Source organism: Oncorhynchus masou, chromosome 22 (assembly GCF_036934945.1).
Source record: "Oncorhynchus masou masou isolate Uvic2021 chromosome 22, UVic_Omas_1.1, whole genome shotgun sequence".
NCBI lineage: Eukaryota > Metazoa > Chordata > Actinopteri > Salmoniformes > Salmonidae > Oncorhynchus > Oncorhynchus masou.
Genome location: NC_088233.1, coordinates 35,380,652 through 35,393,425, shown reverse-complemented (window position 1 = coordinate 35,393,425; position 12,774 = coordinate 35,380,652). Strand labels below are relative to the sequence as shown.

At 42.5% G+C, this 12,774-nt stretch overlaps 1 protein-coding gene across 2 annotated transcripts in view; it reads right to left on the bottom strand.

Annotated features, from left to right (window-relative positions):
* Positions 1 to 12,774, bottom strand: part of LOC135509392 (craniofacial development protein 1-like) — a 54,685-nt gene that overhangs the window by 11,480 nt on the left and 30,431 nt on the right. Inside the window, exon 7 of one of the 2 annotated variants that reach the window (XM_064930020.1) lies at positions 8,114 to 9,445. The exons of the other annotated variant lie outside the window; for it this stretch is intronic. Coding sequence (XP_064786092.1) covers positions 8,974 to 9,445 — 472 coding nt within the window. The 3' untranslated portion in view covers positions 8,114 to 8,973. Of the gene's footprint in view, positions 1 to 8,113; positions 9,446 to 12,774 lie in introns of those variants that run through there. 2 annotated transcript variants of the gene reach the window in all.

Here is a 12,774-nt window from a genome sequence, read left to right as displayed (position 1 = left end):
TGTATTGTGGTAAGTGTGTTAGGATAAAGGCAGGAAGTTGGGCCTTCGGGAGAGGGAGTCCTTGCTAGATGCGGGAGCGGTATAGTTTTTTGACCATACAAACAAACATACAGACATACAGACAGGTCATAATATGTATTTTCCATATCAAGTATTCTCTGCTTTAACCTCTTGGAACTCCCCATCCCGGATCCGGGATCGTGACTAAAGCCTCAGGCTCATTAGCATAACGCAACGTTAACGATTTCTGAAAATCGCAAATAAAATGAAAATAATGCGTCTGCTCTCAAGCTTAGCCTTTTCTTAACAACACTGTCATCTCAGATTTTCAAAATATGCTTTTGAACCATAGAAATTGACTAATTTGTGTAAGAGTATGCAAAGCTAGCATAGCATTTTGAGTAGCATTTAGCACGCAACATTTTCACAAAAACCAGATAACCAAATAAATAAAATCATTTACCTTTGAAGAGCTTCTGATGTTTTCAATGAGGAGACTCTCAGTTACATACCAAATGCGCAGTTTTTCCTGAAAGCGTCTGTGTGTAGGAGAAATCGTTCCGTTTTCTACATTGCGTCTGGCTACCGAAACGAACCGAAAATTCAGTCACCTACAACGTAAAACTTTTTCCGGATTAACTACATAATATCGACCGAAACATGGCAAACGTTGTTTGGAATCAATCCTCAAGGTGTTTTTTCACATATCTCTTCATTGATATGCAGTTCGTGGAAGCTTGCTTTCCTCTCTGTATCCCATGGAAAAATACTGGCAGCTGTCTTTTGCGCACCAATTTCGGCGCAGGACACCGGGCGGACACCTGGTAAATGTGGTCTCTTATGGTCAATCTTCCAATGATCTGCCTACAAATACGTCACAATGCTGCAGACACCTTGGGGAAACGACAGAAAGGGCAGGCTCATTCCTCTCGCATTCACAGCCATATAAGGAGACAATGGAAAACAGAGCCTCAAAAATCCTGCTCATTTCCTGGATGCCGTCTCATCTTGGTTTTGCCTGAAGCTCACGTTCTAGGGCACGCACAGAAAATATCTTGGTAGTTCTGGACACGTCAGAGTGTTTTCTTTCGAAAGCTATCAATTATATGCATAGTCGAGCATCTTTTTGTGACAAAATATCTTGTTTAAAACGGGAACGTTTTTCATCCAAAAATGAAATAGCGCCCCCAGAGCATCAACAGGTTAAGTTGATTGGAGAATAATTTATTTGTTAGATATAAGAAGAATAAACATTGTTGTTGCACCATATCCCTGGATGTCATGGAATGTTTGGCCGTTTGGAAACCTTGAGTGTGGACTGTATGCGTACCAAACAACCCCGCTTCAGGCTTGGGCAGTGGCTATGGTAAAGACGAAAGGAAGCCACTACAATCAAGTCAAAAAACTCAGTGAAGGATTACTATCGGAAGGAAATCTCCGGTTCGGACACACGCTGGATATTGTTGTATTTGTAATTGCATTCGGATCGTAAGGACAGCTCGCTTGGAAGGATTTGAACTCCTAGAATTCGCCAGCCGTGAGTAACCCACTGCGAATGAATGAGCTGCCCTGTTCAATGCGATCGTTTGATCATGCATATTATGGAAGCGCAAACGTGCTTTTAATTGGAATGTTTGATAAACTTGGGAATGGAATTCAAAAAACAGCGTTGTGAAAACAATTAAGAAGTTTAAGTTTGGGTAACACTGAGATCCTACGCACAATGTAGCCTAATCTTATGTCTAATATTTGGCCTCAAGTGGAAATGCAATGCAACGAATGCAATCTAAGGATCTAAAGCCAACTGTGTGTTTAAACTTCATTAAAGGGACAACTGATAATGGGATGAAATGTTTAAAACGCATATAAAATGCCGAACTTGCACATGTGCAATTCAAAATGGGTCAATATGCTGAAATGGAGGACTGTTTTAAAGCATTAAAGGAGGTCTAAAGGGGCATTACGTTTAACAATCAAAAACCAACAACTGTGTCATTGTAAATTGAGTGAACTAAAAGTGAATGATGGAGGATGAAATCCCAAATAAGACTCCACTGGAGAGGGCAGAGGAGCATCTAAATTCACTCTATGCAGCCCGGAGAGGCAAACTTGGAGTGTGTACACGTAAAATGAATGAAATAAAAGCCCTTCTTGTTGATGGAGGAAACATTGAAACTGTGGATGAGAGTCTTGAAGCATTTCATGCTGTTCTCAATGACTTTAAGAATGCTCATGATTCTGTGCTAGAGCTGGTCACAGAGGAGGAACACGAACAGGAGAGCATTAACTATTATCAACCAAGAATGAGAACTTATGAACATTTCCTGAAAGAGGTGGAAATATGGAAAAAAGCTGAAATCGAGCCTCAAATGCTCATTGAACCACATGACAGCATTTCCAATGTGTCAAAAACATCAAGTAAAACAAAGTATTCTAAGACTGCTTCCTCAGTGTCCTCCGCACACCCTAAAAGCTGAGGCAGAACGAGCAGCTCTACTAGCTCGCCAAGCATCATTACAGGACAAGCATGCATTGGAACTGGAGAAAGCTCAACTGAATGTTAGGATGGAAAAAATGGCACTGGAAACGGACATAGCAGCATATAATGCCAAACTGAAGGTCCTGGAGAGTGACTCAACTTCTCAATCCCATGTTGTGGCAGCCCATTTTCTAAGCCAAGAAGATGGAATGAACTCTTATTTTGAGAACCAGGAACCCGAGGTCTATAAGGAACCTGAACCAGCACCTGTTGAGTTTGCTGCATTAGGTGCAGTTCCAAAGACCCCGCTACAAAGAGTTTTACAACCGACCACAAAGCCATCAAAACCTATTCAGAAAACAGCCATAAACCACACCCTTCAGCAGCCAACATCAAGGTCTAGCAATCAACACGGAATCAACACTGCGGGTATCAGCCATGATAACCTCTCTACTGTCATGCAAAGGCAGAATGAAATTGCTGACCTCCTTGTACTACAGCACAAACAGGCCACACTCCCTGTTAGGGAGATACCTATGTTTGACGGTGATCCTCTAAACTTTAGGCCATTTATGCGTGCATTTGAGCATGGTATAGAAGATAAGACAAGCAGTCACCAGGATAGGCTCTATTACCTGGAACAGTACACCTCTGGTCAGCCCAAGGATCTGGTCCGTAGTTGTCTGCATATGGAAGCCAGAAGAGGCTATGCAGAGGCTAAGAGGTTGTTAAAGGAACACTTTGGCAATGAAATCAAAGTCACCACTGCTTACATGGAAAAAGCTTGGAACTGGACAAACATCAAACCGGATGATGGAAAGGGACTGGGTGGCTATGCACTCTATCTTAGAGGATGCTGTAACGCTATGCAAGACCTACAGAACATGGAAGAGCTTAATCTTCCCTCCAACATAAAGTTGATCATGTCAAAACTTCCCTACAAACTAAGGGAAAAATGGAGGTCTACGGCATGTGATATTTTAGAGAGAAGCCACCTGAGGGCCCAGTTCAGTGACCTTGTGACATTCATGGAAAAACAGGCTAAAATACTGCAGGATCCTTTGTACGGAGATATCCAAGATCCCCTGATCAACAAAAGGTTTTTTAAAACCAAAACAGAAGCTGACTTTAAGCAGCAGTTCAAGTCCAAGAGTAGGGGAAGCAGCTTTGCCACTGCAGTAGCTGTAGTGGCAGATTGTGACCCTGAAAAACCTCTAAAAGAACAGACATTCAAAGTCAAGAAACCAGGCACCTACCCTTCTGATTCTCCCAGTATCTCATGTGTATTTTGCGCTGGTGAGCATTTCCTGGTCGACTGCCAACAGGTGAAGGCACAGCCACACGAAGCCAAGGTTGAGTTTCTGAGATCAAAAGGCCTTTGTTTTGGCTGTTTGATGAGAGGACACTTAAGCAAAGAATGTAAAAGAAGGATGACCTGTCAGAAATGTCAAAGAAAGCACCCCACGATCCTGCACATTGAAGGAAGAGAGAGATTTAGATCTCTGAAGGCCGATACGAGGGGTGTAGCAGTAAAGCGGGAGGAGACTGTCAGCAGTGCTCTTGTTTCACTGGAAGCTGGTGAAGATACCGGGGCCGGTACAGATTGTGCACTTGCGATTGTGCCAGTTCAAGTAAAGATGGCAAATGGAAGCAGGTCTACGTTAACCTATGCATTTCTCGATTCTGGTAGCTCAGCAACATTTTCTACAGAGAGACTCATGAGGCAGTTGCAAGCTAAAGGCAGTGAGACTGAAATTCTGCTACGCACAATGGGGCAGGAGAGTCCTACCAAGAGCTTTGAGATATCTGGATTAGAGATTGGCAATGTGGAAGGTGACACATTTCTTGCATTACCAAAGGTCTACACCCAAAATAAGATCCCAGTGACAAGAGAAAATATTCCCACTCAGAAAGATCTCAAAAGGTGGCCATACCTGAAAGAGGTTCAGTTGAAGGAAATTGACGCCGACGTCGAACTCCTGATTGGCGTAAATGCTCCAAAGGCAATGGAACCCTGGAAAATCATAAATAGTCAAGGCAACGGACCGTATGCAGTGAAAACCCTCTTTGGATGGGTGATGAACGGTCCTCTTAACAATTGTACCATGGCAGAAGAATCTGGGCATCCTACGGTGATGGCCAATCGTATCTCAATGGCCGACCTGGGGGTTCTTCTTGTAAATCAGTACAACCATGACTTCCCTGAGAGAGGGTATGAAGAGAAAAGTGAGATGTCAGCTGAGGATCGTAGGTTTATGGAGATCGTATCAAGCTCCATAACCCTCAAAGACCATCACTACTACTTACCGTTGCCCTTTCGCAAAAAAAGATGTAGTCCTGCCAAACAATTGTGACATGGCAAAGCAGCGGGCTCTAAATATTATCAGGAAGTTCAAGAAGGACAAAGGTTACGCTGCAGAGTACAAAGGCTTCATGGAAGAGATGATAACAAAAGGTTACGCCGAGAAGGTACCACAAGAACAGCTCCTCAGAGAGAAAGGCAAGGTATGGTACATACCACACCACGGCGTTCACCATAAGCGCAAAGGAACGATACGAGTAGTGTTTGACTGTTCATCATCCTATAAAGGTACATCTCTTGTCCATGAAGATTACTTAGACTTCCTGCGATTCCTATGGTGGCCGGACGGTGATACTAACAAAAGATTGGAGGAGTACAGAATGAAGGTTCATCTTTTCGGTGCTATATCCTCTCCAAGTTGTGCAAACTTTGCACTGCGAAAGACTGCAGAAGACAACTGTGAGAGGTACAATGAAGAGGTGATTCAAACAGTCAAGTCCAACTTCTATGTTGATGACTGCCTCAAGTCAGTGGCCACAGAAGAACAAGCCATAGCCCTCACAAAAAACCTCAGGGTTGTGTGCTCTCAGGGTGGGTTCAAATTGACCAAGTGGGTCAGCAACAGCCGCACTGTGCTGGCTTCTATCCCTGATGAACACAAAGCCAAGCAGATTAAGGAATTGGACCTGGACAGAGAAAAGCTGCCTGTTGAAAGAGCACTTGGAATCCGATGGAACATTGAAAGAGATGCATTTACCTTCCGGGTCACTGTCAAGAACAGACCCCTTACAAGAAGAGGTATTCTCTCAACTGTCAGCTCTATTTATGATCCATTAGGTTTCCTCGCCCCATTTGTATTAAAGGCAAAGCAAATTCTTCAAGTGCTCTGCAAGCTAAAGTGTGGATGGGACGAAGTCATCCCTGAAGAACACTCTATTTCATGGCAGAAATGGCTCTCAGAGCTGGACCAGCTCTCCAGATTCCAGATAGACAGGTGTATGAAGCCTGAGAACTTTGGTCAAGTCATGACGGCACAGCTGCATCACTTCGGTGATGCAAGTGAACAAGGTTATGGCACGGCAAGCTACCTTAGGTTCACAAACGGTATGGAAAAGGTTCACATTGCATTCATTCTGGGGAAATCAAGGGTGACTCCACTCAAGCAGATGACAATCCCCAGACTGGAACTTGCTGCAGCAACATTGGCAGTGCGAGTGGACAGGATGTTAAGGTTGGAGCTCCAGATTGAACTTGAGGAGTCAACGTTTTGGACGGACAGCCAGTCTGTGCTAAAATACATCCGCAATGATACCAAGAGATTCCATACCTTTGTGGCTAATAGGGTTGCTATGATCCGTGACCTATCGAAAGCAAAACAGTGGAGGTATTTGAACTCCAAACACAACCCAGCCGATGATGCCTCAAGAGGATTACATGTTGAAATGTTCCTGAACTCAAAGAGATGGCACAATGGACCAGAATTCCTGGAGAAACCAGAAACTCAATGGCCGAAAGTCCCCGAGGAGCTTAACTCCATCCCTCCGGATGACCCAGAGGTGAGGGAAGACGTAATCGTAAACAGTACAAGTGTGGAAGAAAAGAGTCCAACCAGCAAACTGATTGAGTACTATTCAACATGGAACAGCTTGAAGAAAGCAGTTGCCTGGATGCTGAAACTGAAGAAACGTCTTCTACAGTTAAGCCAGAAAAAGAAAATTCTCTCTCAAACTGATCCAGATCAGAGTCTGACAAATTCACTGAAGGAACAAATTGACAAGTTCAAACTGACGTTTGGAAAAGAAAGTCTGTCTGTGGATGACCTAGATGAAGCAGAAAAAGTCATCATCCGATTTGAACAACGACAGCACTTTAAACAAGAAATTGCACTAGTTGTGAAAGGAAAACAATGTGCCAAGAGAAGTGGCTCAATCTGTAAGCTTGATCCAATTGTTGACAATGGCATTCTGAGAGTAGGAGGAAGGTTAAGCAAAGCTGCTATGCCTACGGAACTAAAGAATCCTATGATCCTTCCAAAAGACTCCTACATCTCTAGACTGATCTTACTCCATATCCATGAGCAGGTTGGCCACTCTGGGAGAGGTCACATGCTTTCTAGACTTCGCCAGCGATATTGGATACCCTGTGCCAACTCTTTAGCAAGGAAGATCCTTAAGAGCTGTGTCTTTTGCAGGCGGATGCAAGCTAGAGCTGGAGAACAGAAGATGGCCGACCTTCCACAAGATCGGGTGTCACCTGATTTGCCGCCTTTCACCCATGTGGGCATAGATTACTTCGGCCCCATAGAGGTGAAGCGAGGCCGTGTTCATGTGAAGCTGTACGGTGTGATCTTTACTTGCCTTGTGAGTCGAGCTGTCCATCTAGAAGTTGCTAGTTATCTGGATACTGATTCCTGCATCAATGCCCTGCGCAGGTTTATCTGTCGAAGGGGCCCAGTAACAAGTATCAGAACAGACAATGGCACCAACTTTGTTGGAACACACAGAGAGCTAGGGGAAGCTATGAAAGAGCTAGATCACAGCAAGATTCAAAATGAATTACTGAAGGAAGGAGTGACATGGTCATTCAACCCTCCCTCTGGAGCCCACCATGGGGGGGTATGGGAGAGGTTGATCCGACTGGTGAAAAAGATCCTCTATTCAGTCCTTAAAGAGCAAGTACTGGATGATGAGGCTTTGCAGACCGCCTTGTGTGAAGTTGAGGCGATTATGAACGACAGACCAATCACTACTGTAACAAATGACCCTAATGATCTAGAACCCCTGACTCCGAACCATCTGCTTCATCTGAAAGCTAAGCCAGTCCTGCCACCAGGACTATTCCAGAGAAGCGACCTATACACACGAAGGAGATGGAAGCAAGTACAATATATCACTGACCTCTTCTGGAAGAGATGGATCAGGGTGTATCTTCCACTTATGCAGGAGCGGAACAAGTGGAACAAAACTAAGAGAAACTTCAGTCCTGGTGACCTCGTGGTCATCGTCGATGACACCGCCCCAAGGAACTCCTGGCTAATGGGGCGTGTGGTGGAGGCCTTGCCAGGGGCCAAAGGTCTTGTCCGGAGCGTCATGGTTAAGACTAAGACCAATATCTTACAGAGACCTATCAATAAACTCTGTCTGCTCCTTGAGGCGACTGAGTGAAACACACACACACACACAGTGCTCCATCTTAGAATCACGTGCACCCCTGATTCGTTGATGTTGAACTCTTACATTCTTTGATGTCATACATTTTTGGACGTCAAACTCTTGACATTTTTGGAAGTTGAACACCTTTACACTTCAACTCAGACTGAGATGTATGGACTATTTTTCTATATGGCACCTTGTATATTTGTATATAGCTATGAACTGTAATAGTGCTCTGGTATAGAATGTTTTGTGTATTGGCTCTATGTCTGAATATTAAGTAATTGTTGTGCATTCAGGCAGTCAACAATTAGGGGCCGGTATGTTAGAGCCGATTTGGACATATTTGCGTAAAAGACTGAACATATGGAGCTCCATGTATATTTGTGTAAATATATTAAATATTAATGTAAATGATGAAATATTAGGTACGTACCATTATGATTTATATTTACCTGATTCGAGATATATTCATTTGTTGTTTGTGTAACTCAGTTTTTGTCCCCCCTCTCTTGCCTATCCATTGTATTGTGGTAAGTGTGTTAGGATAAAGGCAGGAAGTTGGGCCTTCGGGAGAGGGAGTCCTTGCTAGATGCGGGAGCGGTATAGTTTTTTGACCATACAAACAAACATACAGACATACAGACAGGTCATAATATGTATTTTCCATATCAAGTATTCTCTGCTTTAAGTTGATTGGAGAATAATTTATTTGTTAGATATAAGAAGAATAAACATTTTTGTTGCACCATATCCCTGGATGTCATGGAATGTTTGGCCGTTTGGAAACCTTGAGTGTGGACTGTATGCGTACCAAACAACCCCGCTTCAGGCTTGGGCAGTGGCTATGGTAAAGACGAAAGGAAGCCACTACAACTGCCTTCAGCTCATCTGCAATGTAGAGACCGGTGTGTCTGTGCTCTTGTAGAATACTGGTTGAGGGGTGGAGATGTAGTTAATTATTCCTTGCCCACAATCATTTGACCACCTATCAGAGATGATTGCAATACAGGCTGCTTTCTCTATGATTTGCTTGACCTTCACTTGAACTCTGCATCCAGCAAATGAGTAGATAAAGCATGTCTGGTTGGAGGGGTGTATGCTGGGCGAAGAACATTCAGAAATCTTTTCCAATACACATTGCCTGTGAGCATCAGAGGTGAACCAGTTGCATACATAGCTCGAGCAAGACATTCATCAGCATTTCTCTGACTACGTTCCTCCATTGAGTCAAAAAAACTTCTGATTCCAGGAGGACCATGAGCTTTTGCTATCGATAAGGTGTCCGACTCATCATTTTCACCTCGAATAGAAGTATAGGGACTTTTGTCAGAGGTTGCTTGATGTGAGCGCTGAGGGAACTTTATGCACTTGGCCAGATGATTCGGCATCTTTGTTGCATTCTTCTTCACATATGATTTGGCACAGTATTTGCAAATGTACACAGGGTTTCCTTCTACATTAGCTGCAGTGAAATGTCTCCACATATCAGATAGCGCCCGTGGCATTTTCCTGTAAAGATTAGAAAAAAAATGACAAAAAAAAACAAATCCAATTCCAGATAAGTGGTTAAACAGTTAGATTAAACAACTCCTTTGTAAGATGAATATTTAGAATTAAACATGTATGGAAACAGGTGAATTAACACTCCTCAGTTAGCAGGCTCAAAGGAAGCTAAAATCTACATGTTAGCAAAAAATAACTACAAAAATGGTTAACAATTTATAAATTATTTAAACACACTTTGCTGTAGGCTACGATTTACTAGTGAACAAAAATATCATCTACGTCATATAAAATATATTCACCCCACCCAGTATTGTAATCAAAACTTGTAGTCCTTGCCTCAGACAGTGTAGTAGTGTGGGCTCAATAGCATCTCATAGTGTGCAATATCTTGAGAAACAGCTGTACATGTGATGGAAGAATGCACTAAGGGTTGCAATTCCATTGAATTATGGATAGTTTAACCAAAATATGCCACAAGACCAAGAATTGCCTTATGATTTTAAGCAAAATTCCCCAAATTCCAGGGCCTAACTTCTGGAAAATTCCTGGAATATTTCCGACCCTTTGCAATCCTACTCAGAATCACTGCTTGCCGAACATTCTGTGTGCCATCCTGGTCTCATGTAAAGCTGGGACACTGAAATTAGTATGATATGTTACGTTTGGTATGGTTACATAAGACAGTAGATTACTTAAAAGCTCTTAAGGATCTGCCCCATTTCCCCCCAATTTTCACCTAAAATGACATGGAAATTCATAACGTATCGTACAAATTGAAATTCGTAATATATACAAATTCCAATTCGTAACATATAATGTGAAATAGATGATGGCCATCCACAAATTAATACATACCATACGAAACATAACATATACTATACTGAAGGACAACATAAACGCAACATGTAAAGTGTTGGTCCCATGTGTCTCAAGTTGAGGGAGCGTGCAAATGGCACGCTGACTGCAGGAATGTCCACCAGAGCTGCTGCCAGAGAACTGAATGTTAATTTCTCTGGCTTCGTGAGTGACGCGGCGGTTTAAGGCACTGCATCGCATCACTACAGACCTGGGTTCGACCTCAGGCTGTGTCACAACCGGCCTTGACCGGGAATCCCATAGGGCGGCGCACAATTGGCCCAGCGTCGTCCAGGTTAGGCGGGGGGGGGGGCCTTTAATTGGCTCATCACGCTCTGGCGGGCTGGGTGACTTCAGTTGTCAGTTGAACAGGGTGCGGCTGGCTTCCGGGTTAAGCCTGCAGGTGTTAACTTGTGTCATCAACAACCGCTGAATAGCCTAGCGCTACATTCAATAAATATTACTACAAATATTTATATTAATGAAATCACAAGTGCAATATAGGAAAACACAGCTTAGCCTTTTGTTAATCCACCTGTCATGTCAGATTTTGAAATTGTGCTTTTCAGCGAAAGCAATCCAAAGGTTTGTGTAAGTTTATCGATCGCACGACAAAACATTAAGTACACTTAGCATCAGGAAGCTTGGTCACGAAAAGCAACCAAATTAATCGTTTACCTTTGATGATCGGATGTTTTCACTGACGAGACTCCCAGTTACACAACAAATGTTCCGTTTGTTCCATAAAGATTATTTTTATATCCAAAATACCTCCGTATGTTTGTCGCATTATGTTCAGAAATCAACAGGAAAGAGCGGTCACGACAACACAGACAAAAATTCCAAATAGTTTCCATAATGTCCACAGAAACATGTTTTTTATAATCAATCCTCAGGTTGTTTTTAAAATATATAATCGATAATATATCAACCACAAATGTCTTTCACAGTAGGAGAGGGGAAAACAATGGTTGTCCAAACTCATTTGACCACTTGACACGATGTTATCGTTCTGGCTCATTTTTCAAAATAAAAGCCTGAAACTATGTCTGAAGACTTGACACCTTGAGGAAGCGATAGGAAAAGGAATCTGGTTCATATCCCTTTAAATCCAGCAAAGGGAGGCTATGGAACATGGAGTTTTCAAAATAGAAGCCACTTCCTGTTTTGATTTTCCTCAGGGTTTCGCCTGCAATATCAGTTCTGTTATACTCACAGACAATATTTTGACAGTTTTGGAAACTTTAGAGTGTTTTCTATCCAATACTAATATGCATATGTTAGCAACTGAGACTGAGGAGCTGGCCGTTTACAATGGGCACCTTTTCATCCAAGCTACTCAATACTGCCCCTGCAGCCATAAAAAGTTAACGAGCGCGGTTTGGCGGGTCATGTTTCAGAGGACACATGACTCGACCTTCACCTCTCCCAAGCCTGTTGGGGAGTTGCAACGATGAGACAAGATCGAAATTGGGGAGAAAAGGAGGTAAAATACAAAAATATATATAAATATATATATTTAAAATTAAAACTGAGGTGTATTTCTGTCTGTAATAAAGCCCTTTTGTGGTGAAAAATGTATTCTGATTGGCTGGGCCAGGCTGCCAAGTGGGTGGGCCCATGGCTTCACTCCTGCACAATCATGTGAACAGCATAGATTAGGGCCTAATGAATTTATTTCAATTGACTGATTTCTATTAACTGTAACTCAGTAAAATCTTTGAAATTGTTGCATGTTGTATTTATATTTTTGTTCAGTATAAATGGAATGTCACGGATTTACATACAGAATAATACGAAATGCTATACGATCAGGTCAGTGCGAGGTCAAAAGAAAACCAAGTTAGCAAGCATTTTGTTAACTACTTGAACTTCTTGGATATAGGGGGCGCTATTTTAATTTTTGGATGAAAAACGTTCCTGTTTTAAACAAGATATTTTGTCACGAAAAGATGCTCGACTATGCATATAATTGACAGCTTTGGAAAGAAAACACTGACGTTTCCAAAACTGCAAAGATATTGTCTGTGAATACCACAGAACTGATGTTACAGAAAAAACCCAGATAAAAATACAATCAGGAAGTGCCGCATTTTTTGAAACTGCCTCATGGCAATGACTCCTTATACGGCTGTGGAGGAGCTCGGAGTCAGCTTACCTTTTCCACGTTTTCCCCAAGGTGTCTGCAGCATTGTGACGTATTTGTAGGCATATCATTGGAAGATTGACCATAAGATACTACATCTACCAGGTGGTCGCTTGGTGTCCTCTGTCGCAATTATTGAGTAATCTCCAGCTGCAGTATTTTTCCGTTTGCCTCGGATGAGAAACCGACTGCCAGGAATGATTTTTCATCCAATAGAATTGTGAAAAACACCTTGAGGATTCATTCTAAACAACGTTTGCCATGTTTCTGTCGATATTATGGTGCTAATTTGGAAAAAAGTTCGGTGTTGTGTTGACTGCATTTTCGGGGT